General features: G+C 46.5%; 1 protein-coding gene across 1 annotated transcript; it reads left to right on the top strand.

Moving 5' to 3' along the window:
• The first annotated feature begins 773 nt into the window (after nt 1–773).
• Nucleotides 774–22,923, top strand: ppp2r3a (protein phosphatase 2, regulatory subunit B'', alpha). The gene is made up of 14 exons (XM_088401373.1): nt 774–1,058; nt 10,237–12,130; nt 12,192–13,063; nt 18,657–18,959; nt 19,061–19,164; nt 19,234–19,336; nt 19,592–19,666; nt 20,105–20,348; nt 20,443–20,491; nt 20,562–20,651; nt 20,714–20,889; nt 20,972–21,090; nt 21,218–21,324; nt 21,401–22,923. The coding sequence occupies exons 2-14, from the start codon at nt 10,762–10,764 to the stop codon at nt 21,495–21,497; spliced, it is 3,708 nt and encodes a 1,235-aa protein (XP_088257499.1). The 5' UTR covers nt 774–1,058; nt 10,237–10,761; the 3' UTR covers nt 21,498–22,923.
• The last annotated feature ends 2,381 nt before the right edge of the window (nt 22,924–25,304 follow it).

The raw sequence follows: 25,304 nt of genomic DNA, 5'->3' as shown, positions 1-25,304 counted from the left end.
CATCACAGGGGAAGAGTTGGAGGTTGCTGGGAAGACACAACATACAACCTCACGGTCTGTTTCCTTTTCAGCCCCCCCCGCACCGCACCCCCCTTCCCAAATCGGATACCGATGTTCGGTCAACCCAGCCCCCACCTTAAACTGTCAAGCTGGACACGGCCTCCCCGTTTGGCTTCAGCTGCTGTCCAGAAACCACAACAAGAAACAGCTGTTGCAGCAACAGCACCGCAAGCTGACATGTGGCGGCTTACCTCCGGGATGCACTTTGACATTTTAAAGATGGTGCTTTGGAGTTTTCATAGGGAAATTTAATTGGGGCTCCTCATGTGGAGGGGCGATGTTTAGGGTGCGTCAAAATGTCATCATAAAAATGTATCCAATGATGAGGCCAAGCAATGCTGTCGACTTCAAATACGCGCGCCACGCAGCGACCGTGTTGTCCTCTGCGCGTATTTGTGTCATGCGAGGATTTGAGTGGCGGAGCAGTGGTGTCCTCAAGGCGAGGTGGCGAGTGACGCTCTCTGTTGCATTTTGTCAATGTGTGTGTCAGCAGCTTCCATTTCAGCTCATTGTCATCCCTCTCGAGTGTTATTTGTGTCCTATGTTTTGCAGCACTCTTCCTAACATGTTTTTTTTTTTTTGCAAATATATTTTAATTTGAGTACAAAGTAATTGTGAATATGTCTGAGCAATGAATAAAAGACAAGAAATAAGTCTTTAACTTGACAAGCTGACCAACCTGTCACTCTCAACGAGCCCCCGCCCCGGCGCGCTGCACACGGGAACTCCCCCTAAGTTCCCCCGGTTCTCCTCACTCTCACTCGGCTCAGTCGCTCCAAGAGCTGTCACGCTCACAAACGCTGACACGGGAAGGCACGAGAAACAAGCCCACGCGTGTGTTAGGTGCTAGTCGGGCTCTGCCGGTTCGCCGAGGCGCTCCTTGCCGCTCGGTTTGCAGGTTTGCGGCGGTCGTGACTCGGCCAAGGAGGCGGTGGAAAGAGCGAGCGGTTCGCCGGTGGAGGTGAAGGACGAGGTGGGGAGACAAAAAGGGGGAAAAGGTAAGCGGTGATTTTGTGTTTACATTCCCTTCACGCTCAAACTTTGCGACGGGCTTTTTGGCATGTCTTTTCGTGATGGTGGTTCTGACAACCAGGTAGGATTTTTTCCCCAAGTGTTTAACCCGGCTCTGGCTCATATTTCTGCCCGGGTTGAGTGCATGGAATTCGGCGTGCACGCAAGCTCCCCCATGACTCTGTGGGGTTTCTCCTGTTGTGTTCAGGTAACTTTGGACATCATATTCTCACCTTGTCGTGGGTCATCGCAGAGATCATCCCATGTTTATTGCATGTCTTAATATTCCCATGCAAAAATTGCTTATTTCGTTGCGCCTGAAGTTGCACATGTGTCGTGGTGTGTTTGGATGCAAGTCGTATAAAATCCCACTCTTTTTCACTACCCTCGAACACCACATACAGTTAAACCTGCAGGTGTGTCCGACTGTCATATGCGTGTTTCCTTCAATTATGTTGTTTTAATGATGCATTTGCATGCATGCGCGTGCGTGAGGGGTGGGGGGGTGATGTTTGTGGCGATTCCTTGTCAAATCCTGTGAGGTGGGGGTCAGTCACTAGGTCTCCTCTCTGGAATTCTCCTAGAATAGATTACACCCCCCCCTCCTGCACACACACACACGGAAAATGACTGACATATTCAGCCAGCGCATGTTCCGGAAGGAAAACAAAACTGGCCTTTGGTGAGTCTCCTTCCTGGCATCTTCATGGATTTGTCTCTTGAGATGATGGGAACCTCAATGTGTGTGTGTGTGCAGTAATTTGAGCCTGGCTGGACCTTGCAATTGTGAAGGCCACAAAGACCACTCAGGTTGTGTTCTTTTAAGGTGTGTGTGTATATGTTGGGGGTGGAAGTGTGTTCTTGTTTAACACTTAAAGATCAAAGTATCAGTAAAGTGCTGCCGTGGTGTGTTTAAGGCTCGTTAGTGGTGGGAAACAAGATGTAAACAAGCATGTGAGTTTGTGGACAGAGCCGCTGTCAACTTTTTCTTAAATCCACTGGGAGGGAGGGGGGGGGATGCCTATGGCACCATTAAAAGAGACAGATCGTGAGACCCAAAGGATGGCGACCTCTTATTTGGATTTGTTTGCCATACCATTTTTCCTCTTGGCCAGCTCCCTTCAGGAGTGTTGGAATTTGGATGAACGCCTAATAAGTACAAGTGGAAACAAAAAATAATCCTGTACGTTTATTTACATGATGACATAACAGCTAACTTGTTGCGACGTATTTCGGTGGCTAACTGTTGTTATGCAACGCGGCCCGTAATGGGGGAATAATCGAGGCGGGGCACTGTTTAAACTCAAATGGACACCGCACCCTTGGGATTAAACCAGCACCCCTCCCAGATTTGTAATTTGTCCAACATAGTTGCTCTAAACAATGTATGTTTTGTAAATAACTTGAATTGTGCCACCCGCTGTGAATCGTGGAGCTCTCCGCCCGCTCTTAAACGGGCAACGCACACGTGCGAGGATTGCGAAGCTGTTGGCTTACTCATCGGTGTGTAGCACAGGGTGACAATTGTGTCTGGCATCTTTCGGAGACGTCGGAGTCATTCACGTTTCCCAGTAGAATGTGTGTGGGGTCGGCTCGTATTCCATCCAGTGCTGCTGGCTGCTAAAAATGAAGATGTGAAAAGCAAAGTTACAGAGTGTGTGTGTGTGTTGTTGGCTGTATAAACACAGTGGCTAATCATCTTCTGTGTCAGCAAGAGTTCTTTGTTTACATTTTTTTGCATTGTGTTAAATGGAATTTTGTACATCAAAAGTACTCAGAGTACAATTTGGGGCTACTTTACTTTTCTTGGCTCATGACACACACACAGAACATAGGATGTGTACGAAGTTCCAAAACACAAAGGGGTGATTCATACGTGTGTGTAGGAGGTTGACTCCTTGGCTCTTCCTTTTAAATCACCTTCAAAGTGCCGTGAGATCTGCCTTGGGAAAGACGGTGAAGGAAAGAATGAATGGAAACAGGCTGAGGGAGGTAAATAAGTGGGACCCAAAAAAAATCTCCCTCACTGTTCCCTCATTGACTGGCCCCATTGTGGCGGCTGCGGCGGACTGTGCCGATTGGTCTCCGGGGTCTGAATGTCAGCGCTTCTCGTCCGTCCCTGCACTCTGGAATGCGTTGCTGTGTGTATGCGTGACGAGTCGCTCGCTTTTGATTGTGTTGTGTTGTCCACACTGGCTCTCTTTGTCCACACACACACACCCGCAGTGAGTATCTGAACCCAACATTCCTCCCACTTCGGCCTCCACTTGCCAAGAAGGGAAAAAAAAGCAGTAAATAGCAGTACCATTCACGGTCATGTTGGTGTGGTTTCTCCCTGGCCCCCACTTTAAGACACGGCCGGCTAAAAATATTTTATTGCCGTTTTTTTTTATGAGTCTTACTCCCTCTGTCGCTTTCTGGGCGCTTATTACGTCTCTCATGCATAAAACATCATTTCCTATGCTTGCAGACAAAGTCCGTTTTGTTTTCTTTAAATTTCCTTCCATTGAAATTCACGATTGATGGAAAGTCAGTTGCTGTTCCACTCCAAGCCAGCGGGTATCAGTAGAGTGTTTCAAATTGACAGTGTCAATCGTTTGTTGTGGCATCACAGGGAGATCAGAAAGTAGTTTATTCATTTATAATTAAAGAATAATCAAGTTAAAGTATCACAAATTGTGATTTCAAGCAAACATCGCTAGCCAAAGCTAGCAGCCCAAAAAGCTAATCAAATTACATAATGTGATTGTGTCGCTCACGGCTTTTCTCCAGTGGACAATTCAAACTTTGTTCTGCCTTTTTATTTCATCTCAAGCCAACTCATTAGGGCAAACTTAAAATAACGTTAAAAGCAACGCTAACTACCGCTACGCTGTCACCTTCAGATTATGTCAACCTTGCCCTGCAGTGGCTTGAGAATCTTTTTTTTTTTTTTTTATCGGAGAAGGAACGAGCAAGGCCGATGGATGCCCCCCGGGCCTGACCACATCCTGAGTTGCGCAACAGACGCGCTGCGACCGTCTGGACGAAAATGACACGAGGCCACGGGCTGCTTTTACTGCCCGCTGTGGCGAGACCATTCGTCTCATTCTCCACCGCAGTAGCAAAAAAAAAAATGGAAAGGAAGAGTGATACAACAGAATAGGAAAGACCAGTAAATCTACGATGGAGACAAATCTTGTTTGACCGCAGAGGTCCTCGTCAGGCTTCACTCTTTGTTATGCCAGTCAGCATCTGAGGGCAATGCGAGCCTCTGAGGTTCTTAAGTACATTCACACGTGAGCCTAACTTGGAGTTCCAAACCTTTCCAGAGACTTTTATTGACAAGATGAAGATGTGGTGTTAATTAGTTCAATTATTTTGAACTGGCTAAAGATCGCAGAAAGGGCCTTGAATGCAGCAATTATTCTGCAATTATCCATGCGGGGAGGCGATGAGGCACTCTTTTGATAAAAGTGGTTATACTGTTATTAGTTTTCAGGCGTGGAATATATGCGGCGGATGATGGATGTCCGAGTCAACATTTCTGACAAATGTTGGAGAGAAAGTAAAAAATATAGATGGGAAAATAAAAGTAGCACAAATGGAAAACACTGTTGCGCACTGAGATGTGTGTTTGCATTTTGTGGGAATTTCATCAATGCATCCTTGAGGTTGCCATGGTTGCAGACACTGCCGGACCCCCTCCCCTGTTAAGAACTGACGTCAGATGCGAGCATCAGAGGAACTTTGAAGGTTCGTGCGTGAGTCATTTTGGAGGCTGACGAAATCCTGACACAAAGCTCCTTTTCTTCTTTTCGGTGCCATCAAAACGCTTTCGCAGAATGCTTTCCTTGGGAGTTTCAACAGGAAGATTTAGATAAAGGCGAGCTGGCAAGCTTTTTGGGTCTCGTATGTGTGATGAAGACGTGTAGTCGTCTTGACTGTAATCAAGTCGATGAATCACTGCCTACGCTGTGAACATCCTGAAAACTGAAATAAATCACGCGTTTGTCGATACACACATTCCTTCTGCACAATTTTGAAGGTCTTTTCTTCCTTTGGTGTTTTTTCATTTCAACCCAGCTGTTTTCTCAACCCCCCCTTGTGTGACATTTGGAAAGTTTCCTTTAAAATCCCCTCGACATTTGCGTGGAAAAATTGTTTCCCCTGCTTCCCACCCAGCTGTTTTTAAGAGCAACCGCGAGAACGCCTAATAATAATAGTTTGCCGCTTATCCACATTCTCAACTTCACGCAAAACAGTTCGTTCCACAGTGGATGAGTTAGCTTAGCTTAGCTCTTTAATTGCTAACTAAATTGCGACATTAGCTTAACTGTCCTTGTCACACCACAGGATCATCTCTCAAGATAATCTTTCAGAGAATTCTGAGAATGGGAATACTCAAAATTTGAGCTGATAACCTTGAATTACTTTAAGCTAGCGCTAGCCAAAACAAAATTGCAGCTCCTGTAGCGGGAAATCGTTAAGACTGAATTTCTCAAAGACAAAGGAGCTTGTTATTGTGTCGATTGTTGCATTGTAAGGAGAAATGATTTCAACCCCGACCGCCCACATCATGGCTGACGGCGTGTTTTTGCTCTGCGGATGGCAACTCGTCTGCTCTGCCAGTTGGTCAACCGCTTGCGGCTGAGCCAGAACTGCGGGAAGCGAGTACGCGGTTATGCCCGGGCTGCGTACCGACACCCATCTTAAAAGTCGCATCGTACTTCTGGGATTTTACGAGATAAAATGACAGCCATCCAGTTTTTTCACGGCCTCCTAGTTAGAGGTTAAACCAATGAAGGAACAAACATCACTTGGACTGTGTTGATGTGGTACATGTGTTGTCATGACTCTGTAATTTCATTTTGGTCGCGTTGTGATTATGCAATGATATACTGGAGACAATTCCAACTTGCAGCCATGGGAACCAGAATATAAAATACTTTTCTGGGTCGTTCTTTTCTTCTTGCCTGACCAATGGAGGCCATTTTGGTTTTAGGGTCCCAGCGGATCTTTAAAAAGTCTTTCCCGGTAAGTTAATGAATCTAAAAAGAAGACCTTAATTGCCATTGAGAATGTCTTTTCAAAAGTCTTCAAAATTGTCCAATTGAGACCTAAGCCGGTGTCCTAAACGTAGGTGACGCTGACTAATAAAGCTATTTTGGTCTTTGTCCTTTACCGACGTCAACCTTTGATGATCATCTGGAGGATTGGCGATAAAAGCGGAGCGCTCTAGCCCGCTCCTCGCTGCTTTAATTGTTATTGACGAGAACTCGCCCAGTTGGAGAAGAGTCTCAACCAAAATAAGCAGCCTTGAAATATCACCAATTTGTCTCGGCTTAAGTTCAAAGCATACTTTTAGTGCAGAGCTCCATCTTTTGTCTGCGAGACTGCAACTACGAATTTGAGACAGCGGTCTGACCTTCGACCCTTTCGCCAGGCGATTCCAGTGAAAGCGAGAGAAGGTGATCTGAGGTATCCATCATTTAGGCTGAATCAGGCTACTGAGGCTACCTTATCCTCCCTGGCGTCAGCTCCTATTTATAGGCCCCCAAAAAGTTGACCCCCCCTCCCCAAACCGCCTCCTCCTCTCAGGGCTTGAACGTAAAGCTGTCGTATATATTAATCACACTCTTGAAGGGGTTGCCAGACGAACGGTGTTTTCCCTCGGGGGGTTGTTTTCGTCTGTCGCCGGGTGCTTAGAAATTCGGCGGTGATGGATCGCAAATAGGAAAAGCCAGAGAAGACGTTTGCGGACTTCTTTTTTGCGGTCTCGACGTCGTTTTTGGAATGTGAGTACAAGGCGGTTTTGCTTTTCCTGTTATCGGAGTTCGACGGGCTTTGTCAATTTTAGTCATGGACGCTAAAACTTGCCCAATCCCAAACTGTGCCAGAAGGTAACAGTTTTGGGCTATTTGTATGAAGGCCTCCGCAGTCTCCACTTTGCTGTAGCACTCCGGTTTCCGACAATCTCCTCAAAAGTGAAGTACGGGAGGCCGTTGAAAAAGCAAGCACCCAATAGATTTCCTTTAAAGCATGTACCATGTTTTTGTAGACAGCTGAGGTCAGTCGGCACTTAAAGCAAGAGTTCCATTGATCTCCATGCAAAGTATTTGAGGAAGCTGAGGTCATGTTATGTGAGCTAAGCCATATTTTTCTTGCCTCATGCATTTTAGAGCCAGAATGGAATTGATTTGAACAAACGGGCCCCTTTGCTTAATTGTCGTGAGGTTTTACCAGTGAGCGCCAGACTCCTTTCGATTTTTGAAGTAGCCGCATTCTGAGCGTGCAAGATGGCGAGCCGTTCGTTATGAAGACTCGTCCATTTAGCCGTTCTTGACGTTATGCTAATGTTGCAAGTTTGAGACACAAACTTTGGTGTGAGTGGGTGTTTTGTTTTTGTTTTTTTGCTCCAGCCGCGTGTAGGCGTTGGAATATTGTGTACTCGGCCTGACTTATATGGCCTTCAATAAAAAGTCCAATTTTAACACACTACAGCTTTTTTTAATCTTGACACACAAATGTGCATATTTAATCATCTTTTTTTTTTACTTGACGTTAGCTGTGCCGATCCATAGTATGTTTTCCGTGTGTGTGTCCGTTTGCAATGAGTCACTGGCGTTGCAACCATTGTCTTTGTTCTCCTGTCACGCCAGCCCACTATCCTTTTCCTCCAGGTGTCAAAAACATGCCAGAAGGGTGTTTGCCTTCTTGCGTGTGCGTGGGTACGTACGTGAGCCTGAGTGTGTGTGTGTCGGTTCCTGCACTCGCATTTACAGTACATACTGTATCCCCCCATGAGATCCCGATGCTGAAAGCAGGCATGCCTATCGAGTGTGTGTGTGTGATGACAGCAGAGCCCCCCCCCCCATGAGAGTCCTTGTGTCACATTAACGACGTCCAATAAGCCATCTTCAGACATAAATCTTTGCCATTTGTGGGGCCGCATTACAAACAGATGTGTGCTCTCCGTTTACTGGATGCTAACCGTGATTCAGTCCAAAGCCATTTGTAACATAGCTAGCAAGTTAGCTTAGCATTCCTGCAGTGAGGAAAACGCCAAGACTCAGTTACTGCACAACAAGGATGCAAATTTTGGTTTTTTTTGGACCAGCTCGCAGCTGGTTAAAATAATTGCGCGAGCATTTGATGGCGGTGAAGCCGTTTATACTTATAATTCATCGTCCGACTCCAAATTGATCTCATATAGGCCAAATTGACGCTGCAAAGTCTTCCTGCATGTAACACTGACACGGCACATCCCTTCTTGTGTGTCTTTTCATGTGCTTCCTTTCTGATGTCTATTTAACGACACCAAGCTAAAGCTCAGCAGATGGCAATTAGAGCGGGCACAAGTCGAGACTTTTTTCGGTGAACAGGCGCCCAAGACGAATTGCGGCTGATGATGAAAGACTTGTTTATGCTCAAAGTTACTTACAAGCGAGTCTACAAATGGTTACAATACAGACACACAAAAAGGCACACACACAGTGCCACATCCTCTGTTACTGGGCTATTTTCTTCCCCGGTGTTTAGAGGTTATTCTCGGACTAGTGTTTGTGCATGTGACCCAAGTTGCCCCTCCCCCCCCTCCCCTCCTGAGCAAAATGTCCGTCTGGCGTTTCATCTCAACTTATGTATGTGTGTGTTTTTGTGTGTGTTCATCACAAGTGAGCAAGGCGATGTTGACACCTTCTCCTCCGTATCACACCTCAGCGTCTCTTGTCTGTCTCCATCCCCTGAAGGGCATTCCTCATCTTTTTGTTCTCTAATGATGGATCCCAGATTTTTGGAGGACATTTTCCTTCGACACTTTAAAGGTACTGATATTATTTCACGGATTGCCGGATCCAATCGTAAACGTCTGAAAAGTTTGACGAGTCCTAATTTAGATTTTGGGTGGGATGAAGGTGCTGGAACATGATGGCTCTCCTCGCCGTCTCCGTGACAACGGGCGGTGGCGACAAGGGGTTTGCGGTTAGAAACCCTAATCTGCTCCTCATATGACCCTCTGATGGACGGCAACAGCAGTCCATACACACACCAACACACACTCCCGAGTGTCTCGCTTCACTGGCGCAGTCTAAACATGCGCTTATATGGATTCTAATTCATTTCTGACAACGTCAGAAGACCTGTTCTTCTTTCTTTTCCTCCAAATGTCGTGCAGAATACACCACGTGTCACGTTTTTTAAGAGGCCACTTGCGAATGGCCGTGCTGTATCTCCAGTCGGGGCCATGAAGTGGTTTTTGTGGACTGGAGATTGTCAAAGCTGAGCTCTCTGCTCCTTTACTCAGTCAGGGAAAGTTAAAAGGAGCTTGGATGCACTTGAAAGAAAAGGCTTCGTCAGCAGTCTCGAGGAGCCGTTCATAAATAATTTTTAATAAAGAAAAAATTCATGTTTACTTTGCTGCTGCTATTTTTTTTGCACGCGCTATTCGTGCGCCGTTGCCCGCGTGTGCGTGTCTGTGCGCCTTTTAAGGTTTTTCTAGACAAGAAAAGCTGTGAGTCAGGCAGCCATGCAGCCGCCTAAAAACATCCTTTTCCTAGATCGTCCCCCTCACTTCCCCAAAGAGTAAATTCGGTGCGTCTATCCGATCCTCGGGGGCCGCTTGCTTATAATGAGGTGTGGAGCTATTCACACGGTCTTTCTCCAGAGAGCCGCGCGTGCGTGTGCGTGCGCGTGTCGGGATTCATAATAACGTCTCAACTCTCGTGCACGGCAGTTGCTCGGGTGCCTTCCAGCGTCCCGTTTACGCATGTTGATTTATTATGTATGGGAATGTGCTGAGTCTGGGCAACTCTCGGGAAGAGAAGGAAGCAAGAATGAGAGTGAGACAAATGCAATTTTCAAGCTGCTAAAAAGATGATTGTCTGTGTCATATTTAGAAACAGACCGCTACAATTTATATTACCCTTGACGTTAAAATGTGACTTGGGACAGATGGAGTTTAATTGTCTTGTTGCAATTAAGAAAAAAAAAAGCCCGATAGCAGGGCATATGCTAGCAATTTGTTTCAAATGTGTAACGTTGCAGGTATTTGTCCTATTTTATAGCTTTGTGATGACTAAATGATAAGAATTTGGATTTCATTGCTCATCAGCATGCACATGGTCATATCAAAGTTTTACAGTGTTCACCATTGATAGACTAATGCCCCCCCCTGCATCCCCCCAGGTCAGAGAAGCCCAACACGAGAGGCTGGAGAAACGAGAGTGACGGCAGACTTCCAGACGCAACATAAGCAGAGCGAGCGAGAGCGAGAAGAGGGCAGTGGGCCATCTGCTCTCGCTCCCCTGCTATTCTGCAGCTGCGGCCGAGTCAGCAACTACGTCTCGGCTGCCTGGGGACTTTTAAAAGGAGGAGGAGGAGAGAAAGGATTTCTTCCAGCCAGCCATGGACCGGCCAAGTCCGGAGCCATGCTGAAGCCTCGCTGGCAGCGCCGGAGGCCCGCGGGGGGAAGGCTGAGAGCCCAGCTGGATGTTCCGCCGCCGCCGTCCTCCTTCGCTGTCATTAGTGGATAACGAGCTGCCGCGAGAGAGGAAGCGGAGAAGCGACCCGTGGAGCCCAGACTGAGAACCTCGCAGCTGTTATTGAGATCCCTGAGTTCTTATGCCTCACCTTCGCAACGGGACTTTTTAAAAGTGGATTTTTTTTTCTTCTTGTATGCCCTGACGGATTAGTTGGGTGACATCGGTCACCATGGCAGCAGCGTACCGTGTGGTGGTGAGCAGCGTGAGCTGCTACAACAGCGTGGTGGTGGACCGACGCAAGCATTCTCACGCTGTGCACTATTGCTCGGGCCCGTGCAGGACGCTCTCGCAAGGGCTGGAATGTTCCGTGGCCCATCACGGCACCTGCTCGGAGCTGCTGGTCGCGCCGGACTCGCCCTCCAGGTGCTTGAGCGCCCAACACCACGCTAGGACGAGTGACTGCGGTGCCCTGGAGAGGGCGGGGAGTAACGGAAATTTGTATATCGGGGAAGAGGGCAACGCGTGGCGAGGAAAAAAGTTGCCCGTTGGCGGAGGATCGACGGGCAACCTGAGCTGCGGCACCTACGGAAGCCTCAAGGACATCACGGAAGAAGCCATCAATCTGGCCAGCGGGAAGCTCAAAGAGTTTTCCTTCGACAAGCTACGTCTCTCCTCTTCCAGCCACGTCACTTTCCGGAAAGGTCGCAAAGTCCGCCCCGACTCCTTCAGCCGTCGCTCCACCGATCTGGAGATCATCTACGGCCACTTCAGCTCCAGTAACGCGTCGACAAACGGCGCCACCGTCACGCCCGCTGATGAGAACTCGCCGCCGCTTTTTGAGACGAAATTGAAGGGCGGTTCGTCGGCCGTTACGAAAGTAAACGCTTCAAGCGGCATCGGGTCGCTGGAGCAAAGTGTCAACACTCTGGCTTCTCTTTACCGCAACACTCTCGGGGAGGAGAACTTGATTGCTCGTCTGTTGGAGAAAACGTGGGGCGAGGCGGCTGCCGCCGGTGGCGGCGGCGGGGAGGACATTCGCGCCTGCCTCGACATCCTGCTCAAGTGCTCGGAAGACCTGAAGAAGTGCACCGACATCATCAAGCAGTGCATCCGACGCAAGGCCGGCGGAGGTCCCCAGGATGGAGGGGCCAGTCCCGACAGCGTGTACCGGGCCTTGATGACCCGACTCAGCATGTACCTGAAGAGACTACCTCTGGAGCTGGAAGGGATCGGAGGTGGCGGGCACGGCGATCTGACGGAGCTGGTCAACAGTCTCCACTCGCTCCAACAAGCGCCCTTCTCGCCCATATTTGGCGGCGAGCAGCCTCCGCGTTACGAAGACGTGGTGCGCTCTCCTCCCAACGCAAAACCCGCTCCTCACATTTCCGTCCAGAGCTCGCCACCCAAAGCACTCACCAACGGACTCCAGCATTCACATCCCCCTTCATCCATCACGCATCACAACCTGCTCCCCGCTCCTGTCACGAGTTCTCCGTCCAGTCCGACACACTCTCCGTCCCGTCTTGGAGTCTCGCCGACGCCGCCTCCGGGATCCCCCATGGAGGCGCTTTACATCGAGGAGGAAGATGTTGATACAGGTAAGATGTCTGGATGCATCTCTGAGAAACAAAATATGAAATGAATCTCTTTCTCGTTTAGACTCGTGCGGCATCGGCCACACCGCCGCGAGACCTTCGACGAACGCTCCGGCGCACCGGAACGACGACATTGACAAACTGCTGATGGATCTGGAGAATCTTTCTCAGAGCATGAGCAACCCCAGGAGTACCGAGCCACCACTTCCGGTCAAGACCCGCAAGCGAGGCGGCGGAGGCAGCCTTGGGATGGTGTCCGCCGAAGCCCAGCCCAAAATCTCCCAGTTCCAAATGAAAACCAGCCACCCGACGGTGAACGGCAGCAGTTCCAAAGCCCCTCCGGGAGAGAGCCGCAATGTTCTCGCAGGCGACGAGCCGGAGGACGGCGCCTTACTCTTGAGAATCTTGGAGAGCATTGAGAGTTTCGCCCAGGAGTTGGTGGACTCGGGGGCGGGGAGCACCGGGAGCGCCGAGAGGAGCAGCGGCAAGGAACGCGAGGTGATGAAGCTCCTGCAAGGTACGCTGGCCTCCGCCGGCAGGCCCGACCTTGACGCTTCCGCCGGACAAATTGATCCGGCAGGCCGTCCGGCGGAAACCGCTCCGGCCGTACCTCCAAAGCTCTCCGCCCGAACACCCTCAGTTCCACCTGCCGTCACGGCAAAAGTTACGGCCGAAGACGTTCGCACGCCGACACCCGCACATCCGCCGACCCCCGAGGCCGCATCGGCGAAAGCAAACGACGGCGTTTCCGAAGCACCTTCGCTCCATCTCAAATCCTGCCTTGCGCCTCCTGCCAGTCTGGGGAACGACGCCGCGCCTAAAGTCCCGCCCACCGGCCCGACCGTGGTCGTCCAGAGAGATCCGGCCGGGGACGTTTTGGCTTTGAGGGAGACGAGCTCAACTCTGCTCATCCAGCAGACTCCCGAAGTGATCAGGGTAAGCGTCATTCCTTTATTCTACTCTCCAAATTTGTCATTTTACGATAGTTTTTTTTTGTAATTGCTGAGGCAGAACAGGATTGTTGACCATAATTGATAGTTGCTGATGAATAGCGGTAATTAGCGACTCGTCGGCGCTTTGACACGCTCAACGGAATGGATGTGAGAGGCTTGAAATAGAAATTTGGGGCACTCAAGCGATCTTGTTTGTGTTTGAAAAAAAATCTACATGGTGGCGTCTCATGTCCTGTTGATATAAAAACATTTTGGAGGTTGCCATGGTTACTGACAGCCAGAACTCAACAATAACGGTACCTGAGTGCATCATTAACGTCTGATGATGATAACTGCTTCCAGGAATTTGTACAAATACTGGATAAGGGCTCGCTACACATAAGTTAAATTTTTTTTTATATAAAATTGGCAAAATTAATAATAAATGAATAATTTATTTGCATTTTTTTACATTTATAATTTAATTCTGATTCATTTGTTGATCATCCAATTTAAAAAAAAGTTACTTATTTAACAAATTTTAATAATATAATAATTATCAGGAAAAAATGTAATTCTATTAACTAAGTAACTACTAAAGTTGATTTTTTTAAAGCATTTCCAAATTAAAAAACATCTTTTTGCATGACTGTGACTGGTCGCGTGTCCCTCAGTCACCTCCGGCCACGTCGTCAGCCTGCGATGAGCTAACACTTCACCTCTTCCATTGGCCCGCACACTTCGAGTATTTTGGGCGTGTTGAGTAACACTTGTTGCCGTGTGGCGCCGCCACCCAATCCGAGGCGCTTGATGGAGGGTGCGACGCCTTCGCAAGGGGTTGTCTGTTGCCACCGCCAGTGTTAAGTGTATGCTTAGCCTGGCGGGTGGGGATGTGAAAAGGGGGGGGGCACCTAAATCTGTCCGCCCCCCCGTACTATGGCATCTCGCTAACAGACTCGCTGTCGCCACAGTGTAAATGGACCTGCGCGTGTGCCACTTGCGTTATTGTGTTTCTCTCCTTCTGTTGCCATGCTTCAAATATTTCCAAAAAATAATTGAGTTTTATTTTATGTCCGTATCATTCCCCATATCTGGTTACATTGCCATTAGATTTTATAATTAAAGGAATGAATCCCCTGACTTAAACCCAAACGGCGCCCGCGTGTGACGTCAAATTGGAGGCAGGCACTTTTGCTCGGCGGGAGGTCGTAAGCGGAGCCGTGGATATCGGCGCCCGCCGCCGCCATGTGCCCGTGCTTCACATTTGTGTTTTATTGGCGGGCGGGAATCTAAGGAGGCCTTTTAACGATTTGGCGGGCTCACTTATCCGATTTAAGTGCTCCCCCCCCCCCCTCCGTTGGCCGTGACCCTTAACTTGATAAGGCAATTTTGGCGCCTGCACATTTCAACACAGGCAAAGGTGTCACAATGTGCACGTCAACTCGAAAAAGTCTGATGGCTCTATTAAGACCAGCACTTGTTCAAGTATATGAAGGACAAAATTGAAAGAGTTGAATTCCAGCTTCTCTTTTTCCTTCTTCTCCAGCCAACTGTTGACAGCTCGGCCCACTGCATTTTGGCACAAAGGATTTTGGGGGGGAAGGGGATGAAAGGGGAGCTTAGGAAAAGTATGCCGATAGGAAGGTAATAACTGTCTGTCAGAGATGACACCAGGAGAGGATTTGCACAAAAATAATTTATACGAGTTGAGGGGGGGGTGGAAAAGAAGCCAGGCAAGGATATTAACGGGTGGAGTCCACGTAGTTTGGGGGGGCCAGGGCGGGGGGGCTTTCCAGCACAGTACAGTTGTTGACTCTGCTTGGCTAGAGGATGACATCACTCCTTCTCCAGGAAATGAGGTCACAGAAGGAACGCGTGCCAAGTAGGGGAAGACGCTTGTTTGGATTAAATGCGCAAGTTCAAGGCCCGGCAAGCGCGCTTTGAAACAATGTGGCTCGTACAAAGTCGTTCAGAAATAGATTTTGAAACGTGCCAGAGAGACATTTTTATTAATTGAAGGAAAATGAAATTCTGGGTCCATATCAAAATACTTGATTGATTTGTGTGATACTGGAACAAACCTTACTCACAAGGACAGAGAGCACATGACCTCTTTTCCAATGTCGGTCACAATCCAAAGTTGAGGTGCAACACTTGGCAGCCGGCGCTCTGCTCGTACTGGTAGCTGTTAAGCCGGTGACATCATCGCTCGGCCCAACCTAACCCGGCCCGGCCCGGCCCGGCCCAGCCTGCCCCGCCGCTCCCACTGCAGCCTGGGATGTCCTCCAAACGGCTGTTCCCACTTTAGCGTCAAACTTTTTTTTTTTCAAGCGAGTCACCTTTTCATCTGGAAGCTTTTAACTCGGCTGGAGGCTGTGTTACCATGGCAACTAGCAAAACATGTTTTGGAGCAATGGAGGTGGGAGGGAGGGAGGCTTCACGGGACTCCCCCACTCTACATGATGGGACTCCCTCCCAAGAGCTCGCTGTTTTGGGAAAGGCGTGGCACGTGGCCATGTTTTACCTTTTTATTTTTTTTTACAGGGCGTAATCTTGACAAGCAAAGTTGTGATTGCACAACCAAAATATTTGACCTGATCTCCATTCGGGTTTCCTCTTCACTGTTAGTCAGAATGTGACTCACTTATAAATGAGATTGAAAGCCATTTATTTCAAATAATGACGTAAACAATATAATATTTGTTTTGTATGCAGTATTCCTACATTTAAAAATAAAATAAATACAAGAATAAGTGGTTTGGAAAACTGATGGACGGATAGAATTTAAAATTTTATAGGACCCTTTAAAACTGTTTCTCGGTACTAAGGAGTCGTCTGCTGCCCTCTAGCGGGCGTTTTAAAACTTGTCAGTCTGGTCTTTAGCTCTATCTAGTGGACATTCCGCTAATTACAACAATCAGTTTAAAATATATACATACAGAAAACACAATAAAACGTTTTAAAGATATGTGCTATAAACAATCCATTTCACGCTAAGCTAATTTTGAAAAACCATGTGACTTAAACGGTTACGAGAAACTCATCATATCTGCTTCATTTTGTTCCCAGATACTAAAACTTTATTTGGAATCTTCCTTGTGGCTAATATTTCAAATTTAAGTCGACATGAAGTGCCACAATAAAGAAATTAATTTTGAATGATAGCCCAACCAGAAATTTGAAGGCATATGTGAAAGCTCTCAGACTTTAGTGGAGGCTGTGGAAAATCTTGCTGACTCGCGGGCGACAACCACAACAAACTTCTTTGATGACTTTAGCGTTTCCCGAGCGTGGTTCCGATCCATTTGCATCTGAAGAAACCATCAGCCTGGCCGCCGTCTCCCCGACGGGCCGTTCATCCGTCTGGCTCTCTGGAAAGCCATCATTAGAAATGAACCCCAAATCCTTTTGACCTTGAATGACTTTGGCTCTCTTTGCCCTTGACGTCATCCTTTTTAAAATGCTACATTTGGAATATTCACTTTCTAATGATAATTGACTTCCTGTCTTTGTCATGGCCTGGAATCTGCCTAGTAGCGCCGCAGGCGAAAATAAACTTGTAACGATGTGTACGCGGATAATTTTACACACAGCCGCCAGGCACTCCGAGCAGGTGCTTTCGGAAGTAGCTTTGTATACACGGCACACTATTCTCTGCGGCAAGTGGTTCCTTGGAAGTGGCGCACACATTCAGCGCAACAGTTGGCACTGCGGAACAGCTGAGCCCCCCCCCCCCCTTTTCTATTCCCCATCATGCGTTCAATGGGCTGACTCGTCTGTTGCCATTTCGCGGCGTGAAAAGGGGAAGTGCGCACCTGTCGTCTTGTCCTTCTATGATTTACGCTATTAATATGATCATATTCATAAAATCATATCTTGGGAATTATGATAATCACTTCATGCCCTGCCACATTTAATTCATAATTCTTTTCGTTATATTTCTTATAATATAAATCGTGCAGCATTCCGAGAAATAGATTTGAATCACAAACGAGTCCTCTTTGCATGGCGCTCGTTTGTTGATTGTCACAAGATATTGGGATTAATGTTTCCTCCTGCAGCACATCAGGAAAAGTCTGTTTGTGTACGTGTGTAATTGTGTGTGTGTGTGCGCGCGCGCGTGTGTGGGATTGGTATGCGACCTTGGCTTCAGTACAGAGTGGAGTTGTTCCAAAGAATTCAGCAGGGGTGCGCACAGCGGAGTTACCCTAAAAAACACAAGGTTGGATCTGGAAAAGTCACTAGCATACATTAGATATTAAAAAATGTATTAATGACACTAAATATTCTTAGAAACAATTCTTTAATGAGTTATTATGCTTAAACCTTGTCCGAAATCTTGCTGTGTAGGTGATGACCATGACCGCTAGAGGCCGCCAGATTGTCCCCTAAGATCACTTGTGAGAAAAAAAGAAGGGAAAGGTGTTTATTCCTTTAGCAGATTGTGAGAAGCTTGTTTTCCTTTTGGAATGTGCTCACAGCTGCATCGCAGACATTTGCGACATTCACTTGTCACTTTATTAGGTACACTGACTAAATCCGAGGGGAAAAAAACATGTCTATAGTAGTAAATCTGTAAAAGTGCTCATCATGGTGAAGTAAGGCAATCCAACAGAGAATACGTTAAAGTTTCAGGACCAGGTGACAAAGTTCCTGGAACTTTACTGACGTGTCATTCACTGATTCATCACGCCATCCCAAAATTAACTCTTTGGAAATAGTTCCTCTTTGATTGCCCCGCCTACTCACGTGGAAGTGGCCTTTGCTGAATGTATGTGTGTGTGTGTGTGGGGGGGGGGTCTCAAAACACCGCCCCCCCGCCTCCTTCTCAATCGGTAAACTGTGTGTTGCCCGACTCCAGCATGGCTCAAGTTTCTCGGTGCGCTCGGTTCTGAACCCAGTTTGGGATTAGAAAAACTGCGTGAGGGGGACACTGCAGGGTTCGCTCCCCCCTCGGATGGTAGATCATGCCCGGGTGGTCTTCTTGCAGCGGAACCTTGCATACTGGATTACTACCACAGAGTCCGGAGGGAAAGGTCCTGGGCTACTTTCTGGAGCTTTTTATCGGAACCCTAACTGGAGTTTGGCGGGAGGGGGCGTTTTTGCATGCGGAGACCCCCGACCATGATGATCAAGGAGACGTCATTGCGCCGGGACCCCGATCTGAGGGGTGAGCTGGCCTTTCTGGCGCGGGGCTGTGATTTTGTCTTGCCGTCGCGATTCAAGAAAAGACTCAAGTCTTTTCAGCTTCAGCAGCAACAGCAGGAGCAACAGGTCAGACACGCCGCCAGGTAGCAGCACGCAAAACAAAAATCCATCCAATAAGTTGCAGCTTTTCTCATGCAGGACGTGCTGGGAAGTATTCTAAGGGAGATACCAGCTGGTTATTAATAGACGGGAGGTGCAGGAATAGAGTGATAGAATGAATGTGGGGGGGTGGGGGGGGATTACAGCTGTCAGTGCAAAATGGCCACTGGAAGGAAATTTTACAAGCTAACAACTTCCTGTTTCCAATTTGATGCTTTTTCTTTTGCATCTACTTTTACATCTATCACGCTTTCTTTCTCATGACATCATCCTCCTGATTTCTACTTCAGGTCCAGTCCAAAGCGGAGAAGAAACCCGGCACGCCACCCCCGGCCCCCGCCCAGGCGTCCACCGTCCCGCATGCCTCATCGCACCGCTCGCCCAGCCCGCCGCCAGCAGCTTCGGTGGTCATCTCCCCTCCTCCTCCCCCTCCTCCTCCTGCCGTCAACATTCCCAGGTTCTACTTCCCAAGTGGGCTTCCTGCCGTCGGCCCGCCGGCCAACCACGACGCGGCCATCTCCGCCATCGAAGAGACCTTCGCCGAGTTTGAGGAGGAGAAAGCCGACATTTACGAAATGAGCAAGGTCGCTAAGGTAATGATCGTAGCATGCGGGTGATATCAAAAGTCTACACACCCTGTCAGATTGATGTGATTTACAAGAAAAGGTCAAAGGACAAATTGTTTCCCCCACAGGCGTGCGATTGTCCGCTGTACTGGAAGGCGGCCATGTTCTACGGCGCCGGCGGCGAGAGGACGGGCTTTGTCTCCGTTCACTCCTTCATCGCCACCTGGAGGAAGTAGGTTGCATTTGCGGGCAATCGGAATCAAAGTCACGGAAATGCTAACACGGCTCGGCGCTCTTGCAGGTTGCTGCACGGTTGCCACGACGACGCCTCAAAGTTTGTCAACCTGCTGGCCAAACCGGGCTGTCAGTACCTGGAGCAGGAGGACTTCATTCCTCTTCTGCAGGTCAGCTCTTTTCTTCTACTTTGCTTGTTAAATCTTTTTTTATACACATACCAATACCTTAATTAGCTGTTGCTAATTTGATTTACTATATATTGAGTTACAATTTTTTTCAATTTATTTTTTAAAATATTTTCTATGGTATAGTCTGTTTTCTTTTATGTCAAATTATTTCAGTTCAGTCGCAGTCTCAGTAGTTTTTATTTAACTTGAATTTAATTTTTTAATTTAATGTCACAATTGGTCTTGGTTGTTTAGGACATCGTGGACACGCATCCCGGACTCACGTTTCTGAAGGATGCACCCGAATTTCATTCCCGCTACATCACAACGGTAATTGATAAATAAAAATGGCATGAAATGAAAATAAGTTTACTTGTGCATGAGTGATGTGTGATGTGAAATGCAAAAGAAATGCATCATGGAAACTCTGATGGCTAGTCATGCCTTGTATGCAGCAAATCCCCCCCCCCTTAATGTCCCCCATGGCCTCTTCCATGGCCATATTAGGACACTTCCTTCCGTGGAGTCCAGCTCACCGGTTTTATTTTCTGTGACACATTAGCTGCATGCTACGTGAACCAGGAAGTGGCTCAGCGTCATATTCTGAAACTTCTTTCAAGTTTTTAAGATTGACTTTCTAATGTGCACATTTTGTTTCTTTCAAGAAAATATTTTAAATAACAACCAAAAATTAAACAATGCTGTAAACATATCTTTGTTATTTTTGCATCTTAAATAATATTTATAATACTGGTGTATTACTGACAGGTCATCCAGCGGATCTTCTACGTGGTGAACCGTTCGTGGACAGGCCGCATGTCCATGACGGAGCTGCGGCGCAGCAACTTCCTGCAGACGCTGGCGCTGCTGGAGGAGGAGGACGACATCAACCAGATCACCGACTACTTCTCCTACGAGCACTTCTACGTCATCTACTGCAAGTTCTGGGAGCTGGACGGCGACCACGACCTCTACATCGACCACAAGGACCTGGCCCGATACAACGACCACGGTGAGACGCTTTGACACATTTGACCAAATTAGCCATCCAGGCACAAAATGGCCGCCTTTGTTTACACGCACCGTCTTCTGCTGTCCTCCCTCAGCGTCCTCCAACAGAATCATCGAGCGGTTGTTCTCGGGCGCCGTGACGCGGTAAGCAGCCGCAAGTGAGCCCGATCGCTATGACGACGGAATTAAAGGTGTCTGTGTGATTGGTCGCCAGGGGCAACACCGTGCAGAGAGAAGGTCGCATGAGCTACGCTGAGTTTGTCTGGTTTCTCCTTTCTGAAGAGGACAAGAAAAATCCCACTAGGTAAGATTTTTCATTTATTTTTTGCAGCCAAGCCAAAAGCTAAGTCATCATTCGCCCTCCAGCATCGAGTACTGGTTCCGTTGCATGGACGTGGACGGCGACGGCATCCTGTCCATGTTCGAGTTGGAGTACTTCTACGAAGAACAGTGCGAGCGCATGGAGCGAATGGGCATCGAACCGCTGCCCTTCCAAGACCTGCTGTGTCAAATGCTCGACTTGGTCAAACCAGAAAATCCAGGTAAATGTCAACTGGGATGTTTTCCTCAGCCACGCTTGCTTCACCTTAACACACAACGCCATTTTTTTTTTTTTTTGGCCAGGCAAAATCACGCTGAGTGACCTGAAGCGTTGCCGCATGGCTCACATCTTCTTTGACACCTTCTTCAACCTGGAGAAATACTTGGACCACGAACAGAGAGATCCCTTTGCTGTGCAGAAGGTCAGCATAAATAGTGGGCCATTGTGGTCATTTTTTAAAATGTTTATTTTAATTCAGCTCCCAAAGCTGCACATAATTTTGTAGCGATGAAAATTTTTGCTTGTTAAAACTCACGTGGCCCTTCCAGGACCTCGACAGCGACGGTCCAGAGCCGTCCGACTGGGATAAGTACGCCTCGGAAGAGTACGAGATACTTGTGGCGGAGGAGACAGCCAACGAGCAGATTCACGAAGGGTACAGCAAATAATCTTCTCTAATGTTCATTCAAGGAGTTTGATCAGCTTGATAAAGTTCTGAAATGTGATTCCAGGTCATTTGAGGACGACTATGACCTGGACGATCTCCAGGTCCCGGCTGAAATTGGGAATAAGATGGAAAAACTGGTCATTTCCGATCTGACGGCGTGAAAATGGCCAAACGGACAGAAAATAGAATATGGACATCCGTTTTATGATGATGACTCTTTTTTTTTTTTCTTTTTTTCAGTGAAGATGGACTCATGTTCACAGTTGACTCGCAACAAACCGGATGAGTGAGACATTGATAAGCTCTTAAAGGAACATAGTACACTTAAAAAAAAGCTATACAGAAGACGAATGTATTTTTTTTTTTATCAAATATTGACAATCATGCGCAGACACATCATATAACACGCAAAAAACTAATTTACTAAAGTTTTTTTTTTTTGCATGACTTTGGAAAGATTTTATTATAATGGAAATGTTCATGCAATATTTTTAGGGAGTTTTTTTTAAACAAATTTGCAATTTTTTCAGAAAATTTATGCAAAATGTAAAAAATATTTTCACAAGGCTTAATAGATTTTACCTGAAATTTTTGACTGAAAAATTTGGCCCAAACACAAATTTTTGCACGACTTTAGAGATTTTGGCTCATTTCTGAATTTGGGGGTTCATTTTTTTTTTTTCAAAGAAGCTGTTATTTATTGTTTTATCTTAACTTTGTTGTTGTTGCCAAAGAAATTTTATTTAAGCTCTTTATTGCAACTACACACTCACCGGACACTTTATTAAGTACACTTACACAGCCTTCATGTAGCTAAATACAGTTAGTGCTCTCGGTATATTACTCAAAATGAAACATTTCAAAAAATAAATAAAAAATCAAATTATAATGTGCAGGTGAACCTAATGTGTCCAGCGAGTGTCAATTTCAGTTCCTATTTAATATCCACAAATGAACATGTTGTCATGTGTGTAAATATAACTTTTATAACAGTTCTCATTCTCAACATGCACAATGCAGCTACAAAATATCATGAAAAAAAAAAAAACAGGTTCATTGACGTGTGCTTGTTGTGATGACACGGCTTAGAGAGTGTGTGCTTGGGAATCTAGAGGTGTGTGTTTATGGCTTTGTGTCCATTTTTGTAGCAACATAGCCACTGTAAATGTGCCTGGCTATGTTTTTATTGATCATCATTATTATTATTATTATAGTAATAATAATAATAGTAACAAGAAGCCATTTTAAATGTCTTTCTTTTTTTTTTTTTTTTACATGATTTTTATTGCAGTGCCACTGTGTGGCTCGGATTCAATTTTATCTGGTGTGTGTAACTGACAATCATTACGACTAACTACACACAAGCACGTCAGTTATGTCAAGCCATGTCAGGACTTTTATTCTGAAACTACTGTGAGAGGAAGTGAGTTAGCTTTTATTTGGATGAGCTTCCTATCATTAGGGTTTGTGTAGCAGGCATGTTTTTTTTTTTTTTTTTGCTCTGCTTTGATTCCCCGTTTAGTTTGTGGCATTGACTGCTTTGGTTTGAAGCTCAAAATGTTCAAATAAAGACATTTACAAACTAGAGAGTACCTTTTAAAATGTCCAATAAAGTGACAGTTTAGAATTAAAGATGCAAAAACCATCTCCCCAAAAATTCCCAAAAAAATCCCAACATTTTTATTATTTTTTTGCACATTTTTAAATCGAAATTGAAGTGTGTGTGGGCTGTGCGTGCATATGCCCGGTTGAGTCACTCCACATTGGCATCTACTGCTGTTGCCATGGCAAAGGGACCCAAACACCAGGACAGGAAGTGGTAAGCGTGGCACATTGTTGCTTGTTTTCCCCACACAGTCACATTCTCCCACTTCCTCCTCACATACAAGCCCAGCGGCGAGCCAGCCAAGGACATTCCGCCTTCAATGGCAGGGGGCAGTTTGTTCTCCATTATGGGTGACGCCATTTAGTGGAATTCCGAGAGGAAATTTTTGTGGTGATTCATTTGGGATGAAGTGTCTTGAAGAGTCATATGTTATTCACAATTTGGCTTCAGTAATACATGTACTTTCTTCTATTCGCAGGCCGGCCCAGTCCTTGCCCTCGTGGAAAAAAAACAACATATGCGTACTAACATACCCAAATAATCTTTTTAAAGTACACTGATACACATACACACACAAAAAATCGGAGAATTTGGAAATCCAAATGTACCGAAGTATGTATTTACTGTATTGTAAATTTACAATTTATTTTTCTTCCAATCACAAACTTTAGTCAGTCCTCCTTTCATATTTTACACGCATTCCTTTCTCATGACATGTCAACTCGGGCAAATCATGACATCATCAATGACCTCATCATTCCATCAACGGGTGAAGCTTGAAGGTCGGAAAAAGGCTAAACGTGTGGCCCACCAAAGCCAGAGAGAGAGAGCGAGCGTTACATGTCCGCTCTTGCTCAACTCTTCTGAAGTGAAAATTCCATCACCTCCTCGCGCGCGTGCACCTACAGCGCGTGCACGTTATCGTCCATCGGCCGGTGGTCCTGCATGATCATAGACACAACACGTATGGAAATGCACTTCAGCCAGCAGCTGGCTCACAACTCGACTACAAAAGACTTTTTGGTGGTCAAAAAAAATATTTTAAAGGGGAAATCAAGTCAAAAAATGTCTTTGTGATAAAATTTTCAATTTGGCTCCACAAACCTTTTGGATCAATATTGCGTTCATGAAATAAGAGTGAAACAGCAAAATCCACGCGATATCAATTTGACCAATTCCTTAAAATTGTTGCAGCATTTTTGCATGGCTACAGGTTTATCCATTTATTTTATTACAAATTGAAATATATGCACAAACTTTTCTCAGAACCACAACGCTGATACTGGGTTTCTGGAGGCTATAAAAATCTCTGCTCCAGGCCGTGTTCCATTTAGTTGAAAGCGACTCTGGTGATTACAGGGAGGCGAGAGGCTTTCAAGTTATAAAATGGTACGAGAGAGCAAGAAAGAACGAGAGCGAGCAGCTGGCTCGCTGTTAAACATCTGGCGCTTGCTGACGTTCATAGCCAAGACCTGCCTCCACAACTACTGCCCCTCCTACTCAGCACTAGAACTTATCCAACATCAGTGTTTTTTCTTTGACTTAACATATCAGTTTGAAGGTTTTTTACTTTCACTAGAGTTGAATCAATACAAGTCAACGTGGTGCTCCTGCTGTGACCTCCCTGGCCACCAGGAGGCAGTATAATACAGTCGTGCAAACACAAACGCTGGAATGCCGTATTAAACATTTTCCATTGAGGATAAAGAATATATGCATATCAAAACTGTGACGATCGAAGCTAACTGTTAGGATGTCAATGGCATTCTTCATTCTATGTCCACATTAAGATAGCAGAAATTCCTAAAGCAATGTTGTTTGGTTGTCTGCAATATGTTTTTCAGGTCACTTGTATGTCAAGATGACCCTGGAGTTGTCCTGAAGTATAGTGAATGAGTATGTTTGTCAGCTCTGTCTAACATTTCACCACGACGTCACTGGATGGTTGCCCCAAGTTGATGCTTTTGAGGCCCTTCCCTGACTCATCTGCTTCCATTTATCTGCTGTGTTGAGTGTGTGAGAAGCAGCGATGGAAAATGTCGGTAGACATGGGCGGCCTTTTAGCGGACGGGTACTTCATCTTCAGCAGATTTGAAAGTTTTGCTTATCCTTCATCCAAGCCAAAAATGTTCTCCCCCTCCAAAAATCCCCCAAAAGCTGACTTTTATTTTGACAAGGAGAAAAGTCGATGAAAACACAAAAACAACATTTCATTCTGCTGATGCAAAGTCTGTTTTTTTGTTTTCCTCAGAAACTTTTAGTAGGACTATTTCGAGATTTGCGTTGCGCTTTTAGTGGTGTCATTACGGTAGGGGCGGGCTCTGGACTTCCATGTGCGTGGCCCGTTTGATTGACATGGCGG

This window comes from Syngnathus floridae, chromosome 16, assembly GCF_059516105.1.
Source record: "Syngnathus floridae isolate MCC-2025c chromosome 16, RoL_Sflo_1.0, whole genome shotgun sequence".
NCBI lineage: Eukaryota > Metazoa > Chordata > Actinopteri > Syngnathiformes > Syngnathidae > Syngnathus > Syngnathus floridae.
The sequence above is the reverse complement of the archived record's forward strand: the minus strand, read 5'-3'. Positions and strand labels throughout refer to the sequence as shown.